Here is a 24,263-nt window from a genome sequence, read left to right on the forward strand (position 1 = left end):
TCTTTAGGCTCATAAATAATTGGCTCTCCAAATTCTGCATTTGTTCTAAACGTTACAATTAAATCTGTTTCGTTATGTGTTGTATCATTAAGTTTTAAAATCATGCCTTTTGCTAAATCACAGTGAATATTTATAGTATCAAATAGATGGAACCTTGGCGGCTTATCTCCAATACTTTCTGAGTTTCTAATTAAATTCCTCTGACTAAAACCTAATATAGTGTTAATGGTATCTAAGGTTATATCACAATGCTCGCTAAATATTTTAACTCAGTAAATTTAACATTTTTATAAGCATCGGCTGAGTATGGAAAATTTGATTTAATATATTATTCTAACTCTTTTAAATTATATTGACCAGGTTGAATTATGAGTTGTTTTGTAAGAATAGGATAGTTAGAAAAGTTACAACAAAATGTTAACTTCTTATTTTTCTATGTAATGTTTGGTGTTAAATATGTTGTATAAAATCCTGCAACAGCTACTTCTAAATCGTTTTCAAATGGATAATGCAAGTACATGCTTAGTTCAGATGAATAACCGTTTAAATTAAATACCTTCATTTATTATATAATAAAAGTTGAAATGAATAAATGGGATATCCGAGTAAGGTTATTAGATCGACTGTAAAAAAAGAAGAATGGTATATTGTTACCTGATGATATAAGATGTTTAATTGTAGGACCTAGTGGTTGTGGTAAAACAACACTAATGATTGATAACTTTTTACTAGCACCGCATTGGCTTAAATATACAAATGTTTATATCTATTCTAAAAGTTTACATCAATCTAAATACCAACAGCTAATACAACTTTTGCAAGACATAGTACGAGATATTAATAAGACAATTGCAATAGTAAAAGGAAACAACGAAGAGATTATTCCATTAGATGAGTGTGAGAACGATTCTGTGGTAGTGTTTGATGATTTCGTTTTAGAACAACAAAACCATGTTACAGAATATTTTACTCGAGGTAGACATAAAGGTTTAAACTGTTTCTATCTTGGACAAACATATTCTAAAGTACCAAAACAACTAATAAGAGACAACTTTAATTTCCTTTGTATCTTTAGACAGGACAATGTGAATTTAAAACATATATATGATGAATTTGTTGGATCTGATATGTCGTTTGAAAAATTACAATCACTCTGCAATAACTGTTGAGAAGAAGAGCATGGTTTCTTAACAATAGATATGACTAGGAAAACGAATAATGGGAAATACAGAAATAAAATTAAAAACTTTTTAAAAGTATAATGAACGTGAATGAACGTACTTGAACGTGTACGTTTTTATTTTTTCTTTATATAATAAATGAGTGAGTTAGATGCTGCTGCAGCTAGGAAATATATAAAGTTAAAAGAAGAACTTGTGAAAAGATTTAAGGAAATTAAACAAGCTAATCGAGGTAGATATGAGAAATATAAGGAACAAAGTCAGCCTGTTATAGATGCAATTGAAGGCTTAGAACAAAATATAGCAAAAGTAACAGAGGAAAATATAAATTTAATTCGAGAGTTAGTTCCAGTTGTAAATAAATATGCAAGACTAGATTCTGATTTATTTGAAACACCTCCAAGAACAAGTTATGATAGTTCGATAGGTGATGATGATTCGCCTGTGACTAAAGAAATTAAGTATATGAGAAAACAAATTAAAGATAAAGTAGAAGGTATAGAACCAATTGAAAAAGGAACACGGTTTGGTAAAGTTGCTACAAGATATTATACAACAAGAGATAATAAAGTTTTTGGAATACAAGCATATGATGAGGATGGGAAAATAATAAATATGGTTGGAGATAAAGTTAAAATAAATAGTGATGATTTAATAATAAACAATCGACATTATACAGGAACAGAAGGCTTATGGGAACTATTGACAAGAAACAATCCAACAAATTATGATGAGGATGATTTACAAAAATATACCCAGATAGTTATTGATTCTATTGTAGCATTTCAAGATAGCGACCCAAGTAGAAGAAAACAAAGATCTAACAGAAGTAAAAAATCTTGAAATCATTAAACCCATTTGGGATGAATATATAAAACCAACACTAGGACTAACACCACCAAGAAAGAAAACACCAAAGTCAGGAGAGGGAATAAAAATATACAACGAATTACCTATATGGATGGATGATGTGAGAAAATTAATTGATAGATTGATGGTTATAGATGGAGAAGAAAAAGCTGGAAACGATAACTTTTACAATGAGAAAGTAGGTATAATGGATATGATTAATTCTAAACTCGCACAATTTATTCCTAATGATCCAAAGGGTATAGGTTATTTGATAAAGATATTGAATACGTTACCACCGAAGTTTTGGAATAGTGAGAAGTATGGAAAAGGATTAATGAATAGGATTTTAAACATGAAGGGTATACCAGAGTTACATATTCCAGGTTTTAGATTTTGCGAGCCTTTTCGAAGCTACAAGAAAGGTTAGAAAGAGGAGATAAAGGTACTAACCCACTAGACGAAGCTTGTAGAGAACATGATATTTACTACAGATATAATAAAGATACTGCTTCTAGACATATTGCAGACAAAGAATTAGAAAATAAAGCATGGAAAAGAACTTTTGCTAAAGATGCAAACTTCTTAACAGAACGATTACCTGCTTTAGGAACTGCTTTGGCTATGAATACAAAAGTAAGATTTGGTTTAGGCTTATAAGTGTTTGTGTTTAATTTTTATGGATTTTACCATAAAAGTTTTATAATAAATATATAAGTATGAAGCTGACTAGTTTTACATTTAAAATTCCTAACGAAGAACTTGAACAATTAAATATTGATCACATTTTAACTAAAACAAATCAAACAAAAAGAAGCGAAACTAAGTAAAGAACAATGTGTCTTTAACTCTTTCTATACCACAAGTTAAGAAAATAAATAAAAAAATAAGGTCAAATGATAAAGTTCATTATGGAGGTTTTGTATTTACAATTCCAACCATTCTAGCTTTAATAGGTGCTCTTGGTTCAGCTGTTGGAGGTGTAGCTACTATTGTAAAAGCTGTTGATGTTGTAAAAAAGAATAAACATGAATTAGAAGAACAAAAGTGACATAATTTAGCAATGGAAGAGAAACAAGGTGGTACGCTTACAGAAAATGAAAAGCCCAAAAAAGTAAAGAAAAAGAAGAAATTAAACCTTTAAGTAATTTAGATCTAATACAACTTGTTAAGCGACTTAAGATAAGAAACATTAGGGATGTGTTTATGAATGATGAATTGCCTAAACAGCCATGGAAGAGTGTGGTATTGTTAACTTTGATGCATCTAAAAATATAGGAACACATTGGATTTGTTACTGGAAAGAAGGAAAGAGAAAGTATGTGTTTGAATCATTCGGAGGTAATCCACTAAAAACACTCGTAAAATACTACAAAAATGTACAATAACAATCGAATACAACATTTTAACGAAGTAATCTGTAGGTATTTATGTATTGTAGTATTAAAAATGTTTACAGATGGATATAGTTTTTCAGAAATCATTAGTCAGGTGAATAGAAATAAGGTTATTTGGAGAAGTTACATTTAAGTTGTTTTATGGATTTAATTCATAAAACGATAAGAACCCTTTTTTCTTTTATAATAAATATGGATAAGATAGTCATATGAGTTACAAACCTTTAAACCTAATCAAAGAATTGAAAACCTAAACAAACCAAACAGATCAATTGAGTTTGATATCGACATTGGTGACGGGTATGTTCATCCTTATTATGCTTATATGTATGTAAGATTCAAATTAGAGGAAGAGATGCAGACGTTGAGTACACTGGTAAACCAAATATTAAACTCATTAATAATTTCTTTCCACATCTGTTTTCTCAAATACAAATTAGCAAGCATGGACAAATATTAGATACTATAGACCATCCCGGGTTAACTTCAACACCTGTAAATACATGTACGATTTCAAAACCAGAAGCAAATCATTATGATGAAAGTGGATGGGAAGAAATCAAATGGTGGAGAACAGATGAGGAAATATTATTTCTATTAAGACTTTTACCTGGGTTTTGTTCTGATTATAGACATTCTGTGGAAAGGAGGATTGAAATATATATTTAAAAGAAGTGGATCTGATGATAGCGCATTTTTCATTTGGAAAACTAAGAAACAAGACGGAACGTATGAGAATGATCAAACACATCCAGGTAAAGTTAAGATTACAAATATGAAGTTAAGAATGCCTGTTGTTAATTATGAATCTAGCTATGGTACCTTGTTAAGAACTAACATGTTAAAAGAGTGTAAGATTCCTATTTCCTTCAACATATATCAATGTTTACAAGTCAGTTACAGGTAAATATTTAGAATTTGATTTAACTACACAATTTAACTCTAACGAATTCGATATGCCTGATTTCGTGATTGCCTTTTTCCAAACTGATAGAAATGATAATCAAGAAAAAGACTCAAGCAAATTCGATCACTGTAAGGTTCAAAATATTCACTTTAAGAATGGAAGAAATGAATGTTTTTCCTTAGAATCTTTGAACTTAGATTTCGAAAAACACAAATATCTCAAAGTTTACGAAATGTATACGGTATATAAGAGAGTTACAATTGGAAACACGGAGATGAATTACTACCCAAGAGAATTCTTAGAAAATAGACCATTGTTTGTTATTAATACAAGCAAGCATAAATCAGTAAACGTAAGTGATGGAACTAATTTGAAATTGACTGAATTTTGAAAGTGATGTTTCTGATAAAACCATTTGTTATGTGGTTATGATTGGTAAGAAAAACTTTGAATACGATGTACAGAAAGAAAAGATTGAGAAAGTTTAAATTCGATTAGATGTTTTTAGTTTGTAAAGTGTTGATGGTAATTATCATAAAAACTTTTATATAGACCAAGAAGATAAACAGGTACAAAACGGAACGAAAAGTTACATTTGTGTTTAAGCTAAGATGAATTGTGTTTAATAGGAACGAAAAGTTACACTTGTGTTTAAGCTTAGGTGAATTGTGTTTCATAGGAACGAAGTTACACTTGTGTTTAAGCTAATATGAATTGTGTTTAATAGGAACGAAAAGTTACACTTGTGTGTTGTATTTACTGTTAATTTAAAAATGATTATAAAACTTATTTAATAAAATGAAATGCCAGATAACATTCCACGAGAGAATCCAATTGCATTAATTGAGGATACGATATTAACACTCCAAAACTTACTAGCAAAAAATAAGAGAAAATTTAAGATTAAAATGTATTTATGTTACTCATTGCATTTTCGATACTACTTTCTGCTTCAACGGGGTTTATCAATATATTTATTCCTGTTACAGTATTCAATTATTACAACAGCATTTGCATCTGCTTCTGCCGTTATCACTGGTTTATCAACACGATTTAATATACCTTCGAAAAAAGAGTATTATAAAAATATGGTTACTCAAATTGCTATGTTTAAGGATGAGCTTATTGTTATTAAAGTAATGAATGGAGAATTAACAGACGAACATATAAAAGACATTGTTGATAGAATTAACTATATATATAACGAGATAAGATCACTACAAAAATGAACAACTTTTTAAAAGTTTTATACAATAAATGAGAAATAGCCTCACAATTAAACAAGAGAAACAATATTAACAGTTTAAAGCTTGTTAAATTGCAAGACCTGGAAGAAGGAAAATCATACGAAATGACCTCATGGAAATTGATACAAACAAAATATACTGGTGAAAGAGTATTAGTACATTTAAATAAGAAATACAAAACCTTATTGCCACAGAGATATAATTTAAAAATGATTTAAAAATTTTTTTTCTAAAGCAAAAATGGAGTGGTTAGTATGGATCCCCAAGAGAAGTTTATACTTACTAATAATTTCAATGTAATTGTGAAAAATGTGCAAACCGAAGTCCAAGTAGTTTTTGGTATTAATTGTTGTCTATTCAGCTTGAATTATGATCAATGGACAGAGTTTAAGAAATCATTGTTCCCCATAGAGAACGAGGTTAACAGAAGATTCCATTATCAGTATCCAAACTTGTAATTTTAAATATGTTCTAAGTGTATAAGTGTTTTTATGGTTTCAAGACTATAAAAACTGAGATCTTTAGACATTCACAGCGCTATGTTATTCGATTTTTAAAGTTCTATACATAAATATTTATTTGAGTTTTGTAATAGTATCCTTAGAGTTATACTGCCAACAGTACATTCAAAAAATTGCAAATTTATTTCTCTATTGGTTGTCGTTTGAATTTTGAAAATCGGTTAATAAACAACGGAGCTATAGCGATTTGAAAATTTCGGGAATTTTTGCGGGTTTATTTTTAAGTTTTTAAGAAAATGTCATTCTTTAAAAAAGTCTTAGAATTTTCTGTTGATTATGGTAGTACTTTTTATTTTTCAAATATCTGAATTTTTATGTTTTGCAGTGTTGCACTCATAATTTTTTCTGAAATTTGCCAACTTTTTTATTTGATGAGTTAGCGCATTGTAACTATGGAGGGGTAAAACTATCCTATTAAAATATTTGGGGTAAACACTAATATTTGATAAGTGGGTTGGCAGCACTGACATTTTCTTTTTGAACATTGATGCTTAAGCTAAATATGGCGGCTAGGTGAACAAATTCAAGCAGTTACTCACTCAATAAATGGCGTTGCATATCATTTAGTTTATTACTTTGCTAATAGATGGAGTATTTGTTCATATATAAGGACCGATTTTCACTTCATTTCCTTGAGTTCGTGTTAGCCGAGCGGACTCGCTCATGGTCTGGCCAACTGTGAGTAGTTATCGGCGTGGTCGTCGCAGGTTCGAATCGCCTCCAAGCCGGAAGGATTTTCACTCTCTCCTCTACAAGCAAAACAGATCAGAGTGAGTTGACGTGAATGGAGACTAGCACTAGTCGGGAAAGCAAAACGGAGGCATAACAGAAGCAGCAGTAGAAGCAACAGAAAGAAAAACAGAGAAAAGGATCCTGAGAGGCAGCCAAAAGCAGAACCAAACAAATAAGAGAAAGGCGTAAAACCTCTCAGGTCCAACTGTGCACAGGTTTTGCTGCTTTCTACTTTGAAAATTTAGTTATGTTATAAAGTTTTTAGATGTAAGATTTTATCATTTTAAATGTGGTAAAAGTCAATGCACAGTGTACAATACCCAATCTACTTTGTGCTATTCTTCTTTGTTAAAGTACTATGGTCAGTGGCGGCTTCGTAATTTTTTTGGCAGTTAGGAGTGGAGGGGAAAAGTGCGCTCACGGTTAGGTATACATACTACTTTTTCTTCATCGAAACAGGAAAAGTGTGATAGAGCAGAAATAGTAAAGTGCTCTTAATACATCTGCCGTGAATTATTGGCGTATAGAATTAACTTTGTGACGTTTCTGTGTGTTTTTCTTCTTTATTTTGAAAAGTCAGATTCCTTGGGTTTCGATATAAAGACATCAAATTATTTTCTAAGTTGATTTTAGCGTGTAATCTTTTCAGTAATCATCTTCGGAAAATGGATTAAAAATTCTATTCTAAAACTCGAAAACAATCGAAGAAAAGTGTTGCCAATTGTAAATTTAATGAAGGCGACGTGCTTTAATATAACGATTCTATTCGAAATCCCTTTGATGTTTCCTGCAAAAGGTAATAAATTTGCAGTTTGATGGTAAATCTTTTTTTCTCCATAATGACAGGGACTATTCGGTGTCAATTATTATGGGTAAAGACTGTGAATTTCCGTGTTGTGGGTTCCTGTCACCACTGCATGGCGCGTCCTCAGGTTGCGGATCGAGGAGAAGGCCTCTAGATATAGAGGTTAGCTGCGAATATACTGAATAAGCAGTCGCGGACAGACGACTAGGAGTGGTCCTCCAGCTTGGGGGTTTGGGTAACGCTAACATCCTCATCCTGTAAAAAAAAGGTACTTGTTCAGAAACATTCACAAAAGCCTCGGACAAGGACTGATAACTTGGCACGACATCAGCAAAAGAAAATGGACATGAGATTTGGAACATGGAATATTAGAAGTCTTTATAGGGCAGGCGCGTTAAAATCTGTAACGAGTGAGTTAGAGAAATACAGGATGGACTTAGTAGGAGTTCAGGAAGTTAGGTGGGAAGGAAATGGATCTGAGAATTCCGGAAATTTTACATTCTTTTACGGGGAAGGAAATAAAAATCACCAGTTAGGAACAGGGTTTTTCGTTCACAAACGAATATTACCAGCAATTAAACGGGTTGAATTTGTTACTGACAGACTTTCTTTTATTACTCTTAAGGGACGGTGGTGTGATATTATTGTTTTAAATGTACATGCTCCAACTGAAGATAAGGGTGACGATATAAAAGATAGTTTTTACGAAGAAGTGGAACGGATATTTGACCAACTCCCGCGATACCATATGAAGATTCTATTAGGGGATTTCAATGCGAAGGTAGGACGAGAGGATATTTTCAAACCGATTATAGGGAAAGAAAGTCTGCATAAGGAAAGTAATGACAACGGTGTTAGACTCGTGAACTTTGCAACATCCAAAAACCTAATCGTGAAGAGTACAAAATTCCCACATCGCGACGTTCATAAATACACTTGGACATCACCAGACGGAAAAACACATAATCAAATTGATCACGTTTTAGTAGATAGAAGAAGACAATCTAGCATAATTGACGTCCGGTCGTTTAGAGGGGCTGATTGTGACACTGATCACTACCTGGTAGTAGCGATAATACGGGAGAGATTATCGTTGAATAAAGGTAATATTCAATGTCCGAAAACGGAGAGATTTAATTTAAAGAAATTAGAAGAGAGCCAGGTAAGAGAGGAATACCAGATTGAAGTTTCGAATAGATTCTCAGTCTTAGAAGACTCGGAGTGCACTAGTGTTGAGGATACTTGGATTGAAATTAGAGATAGCATTAAAAGTTCAGCAATAGAAAAAGTGGGACACGCGGAAATACGTAGGAACAAACCATGGTTCGACCAAGAATGCATTAAACTAGCAGAGAAGAGAAAACAGGCAAAATTACGGTGGCTACAAAATCCGAATGAAATAACTACACAAAAATTCGCAGATATCAGGCGGGAAACTTCCAAAACTTTTAGAACAAAGAAACGGGATTTTTTGAAAGCTAAAATTAAGGAACTTGAAGATAATAGTAAAAATAAAAATATTCGGGACATGTATAAGGGGATCAGCGAATTTAAGAAAGGCTATCAACCTCGTGCTTATATATTAAAGAAATCTGACGGAACAGTTCTCACTGATACGGATAGCATCTTAAATAGATGGAAAGATTTCTTTGACGATTTGCTGAACACGCAGCCAAAAACTAATGTGCGTGGAGAAAAGGAGATACACACCGCAGAACCGTATATTCCAGAACCCAATCGAATAGAAGTGGAAGCCGCTATAAAGAAATTAAAGAAACACAAATCTCCGGGTGTAGATGAAATTCCGGCTGAGTTAATTTTAGCTGGAGGCGAAAAATTGTGGAACAAGATACACAAACTCATTCTCCTTATCTGGAACAAGGAAGAATTGCCACAAGAGTGGAAAGAGTCAATCATTGTTCCAATTCACAAGAAAGGCGACAAAACTGACTGTAATAATTATCGAGGCATTTCTCTTCTGTCAACATCCTATAAAATCCTTTCAAATATTCTGTTAGCAAGATTGACCCCATACGCGGATGAAATTATTGGAGATTATCAGTGCGGATTTAGACGAAATCGATCAACTATCGACCAAATATTTACCATTCGCCAAATACTCGAAAAGAAGTGGGAATACAATACCCCGGTACATCAACTATTTATTGATTTTAGAAAGGCTTACGACTCGGTTAGGAGAGAAACATTATACAACGTTCTTACAGAACTTGGAATACCGAGAAAGCTAATTAGATTAATTAAGATATGTTTAAGTGAATCCCAAAGTAAAGTCCGGGTAGGAAAATTTTTGTCCACGAGCTTCCACGTCGAAAATGGCCTGAAACAAGGAGATGCGTTGTCGCCATTATTATTTAACTTTGTGCTGGAATACGCCATAAGGAAAATCAAAGATAGCAACCAGGGCTTAGAGTTGAACGGCATTCACCAGGTTATGGCATATGCTGATGATGTAAATTTAATAGGGGAGGATAGGAGAACAGTAGAAATAAATGCAGAGATCTTATTAAACGCTTGCAGGGACATGGGTTTAGAAGTAAATGCAGAGAAAACTAAATACATGGAAGTGCGTCGGGACCGTAATACGGCAAATTGTGGAGGCGTTAAAATATTAAATAATGCTTTTGATAAAGTGGATACTTTCAAATATTTAGGATCAATGTTAACAGACGAAAATCATATTCACGAAGAAATTAAATGTCGACTAAAAGCAGGGAATTCGTGTTACTACTCGGTTCAAAATCTCTTGTCGTCGCGAATTCTGTCGAGGAATTTGAAGCTTAAAATATATAAAACGATAATCATGCCTGTTGTTCTGTATGGTTGCGAAACATGGTCGCTTACTCTGAGGGAAGAACATAGACTGAAAGTATTTGAGAACAGGATCCTGAGAAGAATATTCGGACCCAAGAGGAACGAGAATGGGGAATGGCGGAAGCTCCATAAGGAGGAACTACATAGTTTATACGGTTTACCCAACATTGTTAGGGTCGTCAAGTCTAGGAGGCTTAGGTGGGCAGGTCATGTAGCTAGAATGGAAGAAAGTAGAAACGCTTTCAAAGTCTTGACTGGTAGACCCATAGGAAAACGACCATTAGGAAGACCTAGGCGCAGATGGGAGGATAATATTAAGATGGATCTCGCAGAGATAGGAATACAAAGTAGAAACTGGATGCAATTAGCTAAGGATAGAAGTCAGTGGAGAGCTTTTGTGAACGCGGCACTGAACCTCCGGGTTCCATAGGCCATAGAGTTAGTTAGTTAGTTAAAGACTGTGAATTTAAAGCTGATTAGCAGCTTGTTCTCTTCAGCATTCAAAATGGTACTTCCCCGACAATTGCTTAGTATTATTCGGCTAGAAAATGAGTCATAGACTTCAGAAGAACCTTGGATAACGGTAGATGATAATTCATTGGTCTGTAATTCTCCAGTCTGTTGTTTGTTTATAGCTTGTTCTTCTCTTTTTGTTTGTCCTTATACCGCAGGAGTTTGATATCCAGAGGCAAGCTCACACGTTTCGCGAAGTGGTATTTTGTTGTTATCAAACAATTTCTATCACCCCTCGTAAAATGTTTATTATTATTGTGCTGATCATAGCATTATGTCATCTGTTACGTCTAAATTGTGAGCTTCACATGGCGCTCTGTCCAACCAGTAGTCATAGTTCGACCATTTGGTTTACAATTTCGGTGATGTCGGTTGAATTATTGGTTTTGGTTTGTATTAGTATGGGGGTTAGAAGATTGTGAAGCTTTTGTGTTGCGATAGGCAGGTAGTGGATTCATGTTGAGGAACAATTTGTATAGGTAGTGTCGAAGGCAAAGGTTGAGAGAATTTGAAATAGCTTGAGGATTTTGACATTTTTGAGTTTCGCACTTCAGAACTTGCTTGTTCTGTGTGTCCGTAAATAAAGAAGAGCTAATGGTAGTTGAATTATTAAGTTCGTTTATGAGTGATGGTAACGTGTGTAAAGGATCGCCATAAAAAAAAGTAAGTCGCCTGTAAGAGCGCTATGTAGTCTCTTTTCCTTAATAAGTCGTAGGCTGCTTTGAACGAATGTAAATGATTTTGATGCGCTTGCACAGACTGTAAAGTTTCCGAGGCAATCTTCTGGAGAAGGTTCCAATTCAATCCCAAAAATAGATCGGGGTATTTTGTATCTCTATCGCATCAGGAATAACTTGGCGTATTGCTCTTAATTCTCAGAGAAAGTATGCATGAATCGGGTCGTTTTCTACTGTTGTATTCGAAAATTTTTTAACACCTTTGTATTCAGGAAGCTTTGGACCACTAAAAGATGCCAACTTTTGTTTTAGTTTTTCGCAAGTGAATGCATCTAGTTTAGGGATTTAGGATTTAGATTTCTGGGCTTTCGGCATCTATGGCCATTTAGCCCGTCACGTATGAGGGATAACGTCCCTCGGCGAACACACTATCCGGGAAAAGGAAAGGAAGGAAACGGCCTGGGACCTATATGTTAGGTACCACCCTGACATTTGCCTAGTATGAATGAGGAAAACCCAGGAAAATCTCATTCAAGATGACTGGCCTGAAAAAGCTTTTTACACTTTTCCGACCGACTATCCCCACCGGGACCGCTCGCACCGAAGGCGAGAGCGTTAGCGACTACGCTACGCGGGGCCACAGCATCTAATTGATTTTGATATTTTTACTGGAAGACGAGATCAAGGGCAACGTCTTGAAGGTACATACATATTTTTTTTTCCGGAGTCCAAGTTTGAAGAATTGCTAAGTGATATAATCTATTTGTGACTTCTATGATTCTCCCTGAATATTTGGTTAAATGAGGTATATTGAAAAACAATTTAGTTCCCTGCTTATTTCTTGATCATATCGTTTCCTGTATGTTCCCTCCACGTATTTTTATCAGTTCTTTTTTTCGGCATAAATTTATCTTTTAATCCGATTTAATTTTTATCTTCTCAACAAATCTCAGTGAAAATCACTTGACAAAATGGTGTTTGACGTCCTCTGTTGAGAACGAGTGCCCCAAGCAAAAGAACAGAGTCTATCAATCCGATTGATGATCCGGACGTTTCTATTACGTAAGTTCTTTGTAATGGTTCTCTACTAACGCTGGATTTTTTTATTTTCTCCCTAAACCGTTTTATTACAAAACTTGCTATGATACAACTATTACAGGGTCTCTCTACAATGTTGGTTGCAAGATCTAATGTTCCCTAGTAGTTTTCAATTATAGTAGTATGGTATAGGAAATACTTTAGCCCCAGGGCAGCCAAGAGAAAGATAAAATAAATCTCAATCCCCAGAGTAGCCAAAAGATAAGTTTAAAAATTCTCAAGGCTCAGCGCAGCCAAGGGAATAATTGAATAAATCTTAGGGCCGCTAAATCTCAGAACAGGGAAGAGATTTATTATGGTGTCACTCAAGGTTCAGTACATCCAAGAGAGATAGAGAAGGATTTTAGGGTCCAGAGCAGCCACGAAAAAACAGGGATAGGTGGTTATCAAAACCCAATGCTGCCAATAGAGGAGTGGCATGATCAATTTAGGCAGTGTGATACCGTCCAGTGTACTGCGGCTTCCTTTATATCAAAACATTGTATGTTCTCGACCTTTTTTCGTGGGGGCGCTGTTGTAGTTCTTCTTTGGTTCACATCTCTGATGTTCACTCGTACTCTGTCTTATATTGTTGTTTATCTTTAGCATGTGGATCTTCGGTACAGGGAGACAATATGACAATATTCTGCTTACATATGTTTATTATAACAAACGTATGTAATAAAAGGCTACTGGTACCATTGTCCTTCTAACAAAACACAGTTCTAAGACCAAAATGATGGTCGTTTCTTAGATTTTGGGGCATTGAGTCCAAAAATAAAGTCAAAATTTGCCCATCACATCACGTTCTCTCCCCAAAATTATTATTATTATCATCCTAGGGACGCCAGATAGGGATTTCAAAAGATAAATAGATTTTCACGTTGGCAGCGCTGGCGACGTCCCTAATTATCACAGGAAGACAATTGTCTTCTTCTAAGGGTATGGAACGGAGGGGCACGAGTGATACCTCGTTTGAAACCCTATGAAACAGATTCCAAGGTACCACTCATGCCCCTCCGTTCCATACCCTTAGAAGAAGAAAATTGTCTTCCTTAACTTTTACTTTTTGGGCTCTAGCAACCCTGATTGTTGGCGTACGCACGCATAAAAAAACTCACATGTAGACCAGACATTGAGTCCACAAACATCAAAACATGAGGTGTGTAAGTCCGATAGCAAGGGAGAAAATATTCGGAACCTTGATCTTATTATGGTCACCCTGTATTTTCCTCTCCATTTTCTCCCGTTTGGCAGCCCTGGCAAAGCCAATAATTGTCACAGGGACATGAATGATACCTCGTTGGAAAACTTATGGAACACAGATTCCAACAAAGTATCAATGAAACCCCGCCGTCCCACACCCTTAGAAAAAGAAGAAAACCGTAACAGTGTTGCCAAAGGTAAAAGAAACAGTTTTGAAGCAATTCTTCTTCCTCTCTGAAAGCAACAGTTATTTGAGGCAGTATGTAATAAATGGTACCGTCACAGAATGTCATCAATGACTTACAGAGGTTGTTCAGTCTACATTTGACCAATTTCGACTTACCTAAAAATTTAAAAGAATCCATGGCGCCAGGTCCGTAAGTGCTCAATGTGTTTCCCTTGGTTACTAACAATAGCCCGACAGCGTAATTTTCACTGTAATAGGCTTCTCTGAAGAACTGGGAGGGGAATCTTGTCCTATTCCCTTTGCATAGATTTTCAAAGTTCTTCCACAGTTGCCACACGCCGTTTTCCCAAAGCCAACCTCAGCAATCCAAATCCACAATAATCCATAAGACTTGCATCTGGAGATTTAACAGGTATCTCATTGAAAGGTATCACCTGTATACCACTTGCCTCCACCTCCCTGTAGAATGCGAGGGACGATCGTGAGGTATGTGATGAGGCCTTGTCCATGTGAATGCGCACCAGATTGGCGTCATTTCCGTACATTGTTGGATATCATGCTCGTAGATCGGCCTCATGATCTGCTCCTGAAAATACTGCGAATTTATCTTCAGTGTACCTAGGTAACAGTAGCCAGTAACGACCATGAACCCTTTTGGGACAGATTCTTTACAGACACGGACCTACCTTCTGAAGTTCTTGGCGCCTTTCTCTCGGTACATGATGGCTCTCTGTTTACCGCAGTCGGAAAGGTAAATCCATGCTTCATCGAACGTTACGACGTACATCCGCCTTTGTTTTGCCAGATGCCGTTTGTACAGCTTCTGGTCGTTACACTTTCGCTCCTTTTGGTGGGCATCCGTGAGAAGATGGCCGCGAGCTTTCATGACTTTTCCCAGCTTAAGTTGATGGTGTAACGTCCGGCTCACAGTCCCCAAAGACATGTAAAGACGATTAGCCATACACTTTTGTGTTGGCGGATTTTCTTGCAATGCCATTCTGCGAAGTTTCCTCTGCATGGTGGAGGTGACCTTGGTGCATTCCCGCTTCCTAGGCAACTTCGTTGGTGATCCAAATGGTGGAGCTTCGTTGCCCTTGTACTTTTAATAACACTTTGAAATGAAATCTTTCAGTTTTACGTCCAACGCTTATGCCGGTTAGGCTAAAGGAGACGGTGATGATGAGAGATGAGTGAAATGGTGGAATTAAGAAAGTGGGAGAAAACGGGAGAACCCCGAGAAAACCCACGAGCACGGTGTTTGTCCACCACAAAGTTCACTTGGCGGGGGCTGGGATCGAACCCGGGACCCCAAGCACCAGAGGTGAACGCTCTACCACTGAGCCACCGCGCCCCCCTTTAATAACACTTTTTATTCCACTTAAACTGATGTTGCAACCATTCTTCTTGCACTGTTTTCTAATTACAGAAACACTAAAGTGGGCGTCACAAAGAGCTGCAACATAGCCTTCCCAAAACCAGCTTAGTTTGGGCGGCATTTTGGTCACAGAGCGGAAACCCACACACTTGGAAACAAATTTAACACAACACTCACAACAATCGTCCTGTTTTGTGCGTTATTGTCGTCCGCGCGGAAAAACAACTCCGTTCCCAGGAAGCCACTACAGAACGCCATGAGCCAGGTCGGGTGAGTCCATTCTGTCCGGGAGGGAAAAGGAACCAAATCGGCCAAACGTAGGCTGAACAACCTCTGTATTGTACACGATGCCATGTAACGTTAAAACTTTACAGTGTGTTACTAAAGGAGTCTATACCAAGTACTAAATACAGCATCAGAAATGGTTAGTTTTATGCACTCATTGTTTCTTTCATGGGGTGGTTCGATGCCCGGCCAAGTATGTGGTGGACAACATCGTGTCCGTGGATTTTCTCGGAGTACTCCTGTTTCCTTCCACTTTCTCACTCCACCAATTCTTCCATCATCATTCATTTGCATTAATCATCGTCTTCTTAGCCAAAGGGCTTAACGTGAGATGTTAAACTGAAATATTTCATTTTCTTTCAATAGGGACCGGGAAATTACCTCTCCAGACTGAGATATACCCCCAGAAAATTGATTAATCTATGACTTGTGTAATAAAAGATCGTGTGAAAAAGTTTGGAAATACTTCTCAAATGTACCAGCACAATAACAGTTGGCAGGGACGCAGTTCGTTTAATTTCCTTGTTTGAAACTTTTGATGGTATTCAGCTGATAAAAAAAAAAAAAAAAAAAAAAAGTCAGGCATCAGAAATATTTGTCAGCTTTCATGACATAAATGAAGATCATTTACAAACAGATGTAAAATCCTTCAAATTCTTGAGAGAAAGTCTTTCAGTACAATTAATAGAACAACGACACCACTAAAAAATCGACTCGGATTCATCATTGGACCAATGCATAAGGATTTCTATTGAAGGGGACGCGAAGAATTTTGAATTCGCATTCTTCAATAGTATGCATCGAAAACAGAAAGAAGCACCCATTTTGACTGATTACTATAAATAGTATTACAATAAGGAAGTACTACTTTGAAAACTTTAGATATTAGGTCTAGTTCAAACTAAAATTTTCTTTGTTATTCTAGGGTTCCCACAGATTTTTGTGAAGTGTTTTCACTGACTTTCCCTGACAAAGGTTTACCTATTTCCCTGAATTTTCCACTTATTCGTAACCCCATTAGTTTAGTTAGATACTTAAACTAGAACTAGGGCACTAACTTTCTATAAAATGGGTGGGCCTAGAAAACATGTGTGACGATGTGTGTATATATATATAAACGTCTAAACGATACGGAATTATACATAAACATACACAAGGTATTAAGATTATCAATTGTTGAGGATATCATGGTCCAACTCCAAAGACTGTCATTAGATCCTGATAAAATTACATGGAATCTGCGAGGAAGTATGATCTTTGAAACTGAAAAAGGATACTCAAAATCAGTACATCTGTGTGCCTGAGCATATACACAATGAAGTCAGTTAATTATATTAACATTAACAACCGTTGAGAAGTTTCATGTTCTAGTTCCGATGACTATCACTAAATCCTAATGAAATTTATACGAAACTGCACGAAAACATACTTTTTTCAAACAAAGAGTAAAAGAACGAAATTGGTGCACCTGTCCAAATCATGTGTGATCATTAAAACCTGGGTTTTTATGTAGTCCAAAGTAGCAAAATATCTACATAAATATGTAAAAAAAAATCAATGAAATGTGTAAGCAATATGTAAAATATCTAAACATGTATTTTTTATGTTTATTGTATTTCTGTGTTATTTTCTTATTGAAAAAGAAAATATTGTTAAAATTACTTACGTTCAAGTTGCTTATGCTAGGTTGCTCCGAACAAATTTATGCAAATTTGAAAGAAAATATTTTCACTAACTTGCTACCATGGTTGGCTGGTTTAAACCAAGGTTTAAACCAGCTGGTTTTTTCAAAAAAAAAAAAAAAAAAACAACTGGTTTAAACCAAAAAATCGAAAAATGTTCGTAAAAGTGTAAGTGTTTGTAAAATCTTGATGAACACACATTTGTGGGTTATTACGTTTCACTCCCGTATATTATTCGTATAATATTCAGACCTAAATTCCCCATTCATTACTCAAAAAGATTATACTACAAAAGCAACTTTTTTTGTATATATAAGTTTATAAATGTTTGTTTTGTGATTTTTTGTAGTTAATATTGTTGTGCAATTGCAATCAAAGAAAAATTCTAAATATTGTTTCGTTTCAATGTTTACTATTGATAAAATACATCGAAATGCCGTACTATTGTGTGTGTGGGGGGGGGGTCATACAGACCCCACGAGAGGCATTTAGTGAAATGAGAAGTATCTTTGGTATATATTTATGTATAAATGAGTCTGAGCCAAAGTGACTCAAATAATTCGTATCTTTATTCACTTTTCTTACACATATGCAAATTAAGTCGTTGTATTTCTTTAATTTGGACCAATAAAAGTCGTTGTTAACTAACTTGAACTAAATTAGTTCTTCTGTACTCCGTAGTACTTTGAAATTGTCCATATGTAATTCTGTATAATGGTTTCACTTGTGCAACTGTTTATCTTTTTGTCCTTCTGAAATGACTCTTGACAGTTATATTAAGAAGCATGTAAAGATCAGTACAACGTATTTTTATCAGGATTCCTTCAAATGGAGGACAATTTCTCTCGAATGTAACTCGAGAAGCGGTTTTTATTCCGCTTTAAGCTTATGTGACCCCTTCCAGCATAACCCGGCTGTTGCATAATAACATCAAGGCGAAACAAACTTATTTCTGTCCATATATGATGTGAATATATAGAGCAAATTATTTAAACCAAATAAACCTGGTTTAAACCAAAAAAACCTGGTTTAAACAAAAAAAACGGGTTTTTTGGTTTTTTTAATAAAAACCATGGTTTTTGCCAACCCTGCTTGCTACAGATAGTTTAAATTTTCAAAAGAAACAAGTGAAATTGTCTTGCAGAAAAACGGAAATCGCATTATAATGAGAAAAATCTTAAAATGAGAAGAATTATTTTTTGTGATCCACAGTGAACCATTACATATTTTTCCAGATATTCATCAGTTACGGAGGGTCGTTTGTCAGTCAGGATTCTTCTATAGGTGGAAAAAGATCTCTCCACGTGACAGGAGATGGCGCGAACTTCAACAGATAGCTGATGTCATGAGGGCCTCTGTCTCCTTCCAGTATCCTGCATAGACTTGAAGGCTAGATATCCTGCATTCTTCTTTAAAACTAACGAACTTCTGAGCAATGCCTATTTCTGCATATACGATGCTGAGTTTCTTTTCGGCATCATCCACTATTGTCATGGCTTCTTTCAAAGTAAGACGTGAAGTTTCTAGTTTGTGGATAGGTTTGCAATCCACCCAAAGTTACTCGCGATATACGTTAGAGAACATTCAACACTAGGGTTGACAAACACATTCTGAAACTCACGCACTGTAACACTGAACTCTACAGCAAATGTGACAACTGATTTTACAGCATCAAAATTATCATTGCAGAAGTCAGCAGCCTCTATCCAGGTGTTCCACCGTGTGAGAACAGGTTGCGGTAGTAAAGTCATATTTGGCAGCATATTTCTGTAGCACTGTACACGACCAGGGGTTTTCAGAAAATCTTTCTTAGTGGACGACACAAGCTCATTGACTACAGGGAAATTTACCCACATTTCTTCTGCCACACGATGTAATCCATGCGACAAATAGCACATGTGAATAAGGTTTGGGTAGAACATTTTCAACGCATCAGCAGCTTTTAACATGTAATCTGCAGCGTCAGAACATATCACAAGCACATTTTCTGCAGAAACAGTTTCTGGCCACACCACTCTCAGTCCATCATTGACGAAACGTACAACTGTGAAATTGTTTGTTTTGTCCAAAACTCTTGAACAGATCAGAAATGGTTGTGACGGTGAATCCGGGTCAAGCTTTCGTACCACCAAATTGGCAATGAAACGTCCCAGTAAGTCTGGAGTTTCATCCACTGGAAGCCATATGTGCGGAAGTACCCATTTCAGCCCGAATACTTCAGATAGTCTCTTCATAGCATACATCCAAATAGTTCTTGCGGATAGTAAACTCATCAGGAATTTTTCTCTTACAATATTTTTCCAAGAATAATGTAAATTCTGGAACTTGCGATTTGTACTATGGTATGTTTGCAACTATGAATGCACTAGCAAGATCTTTGAAAAATTCATTGCCGTGTTCAAATGTTCGCTTCATATAGGTTAAAGGTATTTGCTTTGTGGTTCGTTGTAGCTCCTTGTTTTTCCAGTGAATAGCAGTGTTCATGTGCTGTTCCAATTGCGACTTCATTGAATAGCCTACTTTCTTGTCGCACACTTAACATCCGATAATTTTACGTCTGTGTTATAAACATCATCCATTGTTATCCACGATTTCTATATTGATATTAAAGAGAAAGCCATTGTTGAAAGCAAGATACTCAATTACAATCATACACACTAACAATACGGTCGAGAAATTGAATTGTTTTCCCTCTTGGTTAAAAGAAGAAGTAACGTGGAGTAGTGGTCTTTTCCTCCCCTCCAAAATAAACGAACATGGTAACTTAGTGCAACGTCACCTCGTGGGCGATTATTGTGAATTCGAAACAATATGAGATAAAAATGAGATTGTTAAATTACATTGTGAATTATTGTTTCGAATTCGCAACAATAATTCACAATTAAGGAAAATTAGCGAAAAAGAGCAAAAAAACTGATTTTATGTAAAAATGTGTACAGTAGATGGAAAATATATGACGTGATTTGGATTTACATGGCGGCTCCTCACATCGTAACTTTCCAACATTTCTGACTTTCACCAACGTACATACAGAGGAAAAAGTATGTAAAAACATAAAAATCCGGAACTTAGTGTTCATATACACAATTATGTTATGAACATTGTCAGCAACTGAGAAGTTTCATAGTCTAGCTCGGAAGTTAGATCTTCACGAAATTTATGTGGAACAATCGGAAAAGAATACTCTCTCAAACAAACAAACAAAAAATAAATAAATAAAAAATAAAATCGGCGCATCTGTATCGAAGACTTATTCTTGAATCTTGAATCCCTTATCTTGACTTACTTACCATGAATTCTTTAATGCGTCTCTGACCTTCTGAACTGAGACACAAACGTCTTTTTCACAGATTTCAAAAACAGGAAAACAGGACGAGGTTTTCAATGCAACCTGTTTATATATATATGTGTATAAACAGGTTGAATTGAGAACCTCGTCCTGTTTTTGAAGTCTGTTAAAAAGACGTTTGTATATCAGTTCTGAAGGTCAGACGCGCCACGCTCTGTCAACACTAAGGGATTCAAGATGCTCTAGCCGAACTGATTTCAGAGTTAAGAACCTAACAATAAATTATAGCACAACACACCTAGATAGAATTTAATATCTGCAACTTATTCTATATTGTGTATTGTGTGATATCTAAATTCCAAATAACCTAATTACTTCAAAGTTGCTTCATTATCGAGAACGACTACTTTATTATCCTGACATTAAAGAAATTTTCAACTAATTTCTCTGATCTTCCCTGGCAAAAATCAAATTCCCAGATTTTCCAGTTCTGTGTGTGGTCATGTACTCATTTAGAGAAATCCAGAGTCAGCTCAAGAAAAAAAAAAAAAAAAAAAAAAAGTGGTTTTAAAACGGAAAATACGAGATCTATCAAGAAAAATAACTCAAGTTTCCGAATAAAAAGAGGACAAGTAAAAGTAGAAATTTTTTATTGTATACAGTTTGAAGATTACTTTCGACACGAGTTTAGGCACTTAACATAGCGAAGAACAAGCTTACGGAGTCCATTGTTATAAAAAGTTGCCGCCTGTGACTTCAACCATTCCTTCACGCTAGCCTGAAGATCTGTGTCATCATGAAAGTGCTGCGCTACTGGCCAGGTCTTCATGTGGGGAAACAAATGGTAATCGCTTGGTGCGAGACCCGGGCTATATGGCGGATAGTCCAAAACCTCCCAATAAAAGGCGTGAAAGAGTTCCTGAGTCTTCTCGGCCGAATGCGGGTGTCGGTTGTATGAAACAGCAGAACTTCGTGCTTCTGCTGTTTCTTCGGCGTTTGTTTTGAATTGCTCTTCGCAACTTCTGTAATATTTCACAATATTTTCCAGCGGTAATTGTTGCATCACGTCCCAAAAAATCCAATAGCAGTACACCTTCCGAATCGCAAAACACAGTAGCCATACGTTTTCTTGCAGACATGGTTTGCAAGTATTTTCAAAGTTTCTTTTGTGAACTGATGTATCCCCACTACATACTTTTTTTTTTTTTTCACAATTAACGTGCTTAATCCAATTCTCGTCCCCAGTAACGATAGATCAATAAAAGAATCGCCACGTTACGTTAGATATTGACCTCAAGGAATTTCAATGCGGCTGCCATCCACTGAATTTCTTGTTCCTCTGTCAAAATTTTCAGAACCCATATTGCATAAAAATTACGATAGCCTAACTTCTGGAGCACAGCTTCATGCATTAAGCTCAAACGAGTGCTCTGTTATCCTAAAACGGCGATTTTCACGAGTCTTGTCATTAATTTATGCGACCAATTCATTCATCTATCACATTGCTTGGTCTCCCACTTCGGTCTTCATCGTGAACATTTGTGCCATCTTTGAACATGAGGCACCAACGCCTCACTCCACTTTCACTCATTACATCTTAACCATAAACTTCACACACCTGTCGATGAGTGTTAATCAGTTTAATGTTTTTCGCCAACAAAAATCTTATGACCGACCTCATTTTCAAAGTTAGCGGAATTTTCAATCGGAATACTCATATTAAGAATGTATTACGAACAGAGCAGAAGCAAGACTAACTTCTCACGTCCACAGCTGGATGCGCACTGAACGGAAAAGAAGTTTTACCCTCAAGCGGCGCCCCGCCGAAATGTAAGCACTTTCTGAATGGCCCTAGTATAGATGTTTTTGAATCATAATAAGATTTACTATCTACTACTCACAAATTTATTTAATAATCACTTGAACACCTTCGCATATACTTAATATTTTCTTAAAAAATAAAGTTATATATAAATATATATAACATTATATACACATTTCGAATAAATAAAAAAGTATAGCTTAAGTTCAGGGGGAGGAGGATTTTAAGCCTTTGTAAATATGGTTCTGAGTAATTTCCGATCAATCTCCTCCCGCTCCCCCCCCCCCCCAAAAAAAATAACCTTTCTGAAAGAAATCCTGTATGCACTGATACACAGAATGGTCGAATGTTTATTTTTCAGGTGTCTATTAGCGCAAGTGAGGATAGTGTTACAGTTAAATGTTATCTAATAAAAAACACATACACAAGACGAAATTACTTTTGAGACTACGTAGATTTTTTAAAATGGGTTCTACTATGTTTAATCAATTGTGCTTTTTGAACGAATGCCTTGCCACAAAGCGTACAAGGGTAAGGTCGTTCATTGGTATGAATACGCCTGTGCGTCATTAGGTTACTTCTACCTGTAAAGGCTTTCTGACAGAAATCACAGACATAAGGTTTTTCTTGTGTGTGAATTCTCCGATGTCTCGTTAGATGACTTGCCTCGGAAAATGACTTCCCACATGTTTTACACTCAAAAGGACGAACACCCGTGTGACGTCGTTTGTGTGTAGCAAAGTACGTTGCAATGTGAAAAGTCTTCCCGCATACATCGCACTTAAAAGGTTTCTCACCAGTATGCACACGCATATGTTCGATAAGTGTAGCTTTGCGATAGTAAGATTTGTCACAGAGAGTGCAGTTGAACATGGTACTACTTTCTTCTTCTTTTGAATGTCGTACAAGACTAGTTCTGTAACGGAAAGTTTTGCCGCACTTCTCGCACTTATAATTATTTACCGTCGAATGAGTACCTTTCGTGTGTCTATTGCAATGACTTTTGTCTGTAAACGCTTTTCCACATATTGGACAGGTATACAAGCGTTCCTTTTGCACTACTTTCGATGAATTTGTATTTCCTTGTGTCGTTTCTGGGAGCGAAGCTTCACAGTATTCCCTACAAGATAACCAAAGGTACATTTGTGTTTGATAACAAAGTTTATGTCAATTAACAACAGTCATGTTAAAACAAATGCAAGTTACATTGGAAAGAAATCCAACTTTACACACAAATAATTCCATTTGCATTTCTTCCTAATATAGTACAATTGCAATTTTAGCTATAAAATTATAGACCAAGTTCTGCAAAGAAAACAAAGTCGTTCTCTTCAAATAAGTACTACGTCTATTGTTTGATTTATATTGGGGAGGAACTTGAATTTTCCTCCTCTTCTTTGTAAATTCTTCTGATGTTTCCTTTCCGAAACAGTAATTCTGTATGCCAATTTTACTGAAAATGACAGCGCATTCTCTTTGTTCTACATACATTTCACACAGATTTCATAAATATATGCACAATGTATTCTATAATTATTGTATTTTTGGATATACATGATACATTAAAAATTTCTAAGTTCATTTAATAATAGTAATTTCAATTAAGATTTAATTCAATTAATTCAAATTGTTTTAAATACTCATTAAAAGATCAACATTTTGATTTAATCAATGCTTAA

The 24,263-nt window shown here is 35.6% G+C and overlaps 1 protein-coding gene across 11 annotated transcripts in view; it reads right to left on the reverse strand.

The window, feature by feature from the left end:
- The window catches only part of LOC145690439 (uncharacterized), a 185,998-nt gene that overhangs the window by 86,465 nt on the left and 75,270 nt on the right, over window positions 1-24,263 (reverse strand). For 10 of the 11 annotated variants that reach the window (XM_081765327.1, XM_081765321.1, XM_081765325.1 and 7 more), the window contains one exon: window positions 22,934-23,704. The exons of the other annotated variant lie outside the window; for it this stretch is intronic. In XM_081765327.1, the coding sequence (XP_081621453.1) occupies window positions 23,032-23,704 (673 nt within the window). In that variant the 3' untranslated portion in view covers window positions 22,934-23,031. Of the gene's footprint in view, window positions 1-22,933; window positions 23,705-24,263 lie in introns of those variants that run through there. 11 annotated transcript variants of the gene reach the window in all.

The sequence above is a fragment of the Thermobia domestica genome, chromosome 7 (assembly GCF_964235325.1).
Source record: "Thermobia domestica chromosome 7, izTheDome1.hap1.1, whole genome shotgun sequence".
Taxonomy (NCBI): domain Eukaryota; kingdom Metazoa; phylum Arthropoda; class Insecta; order Zygentoma; family Lepismatidae; genus Thermobia; species Thermobia domestica.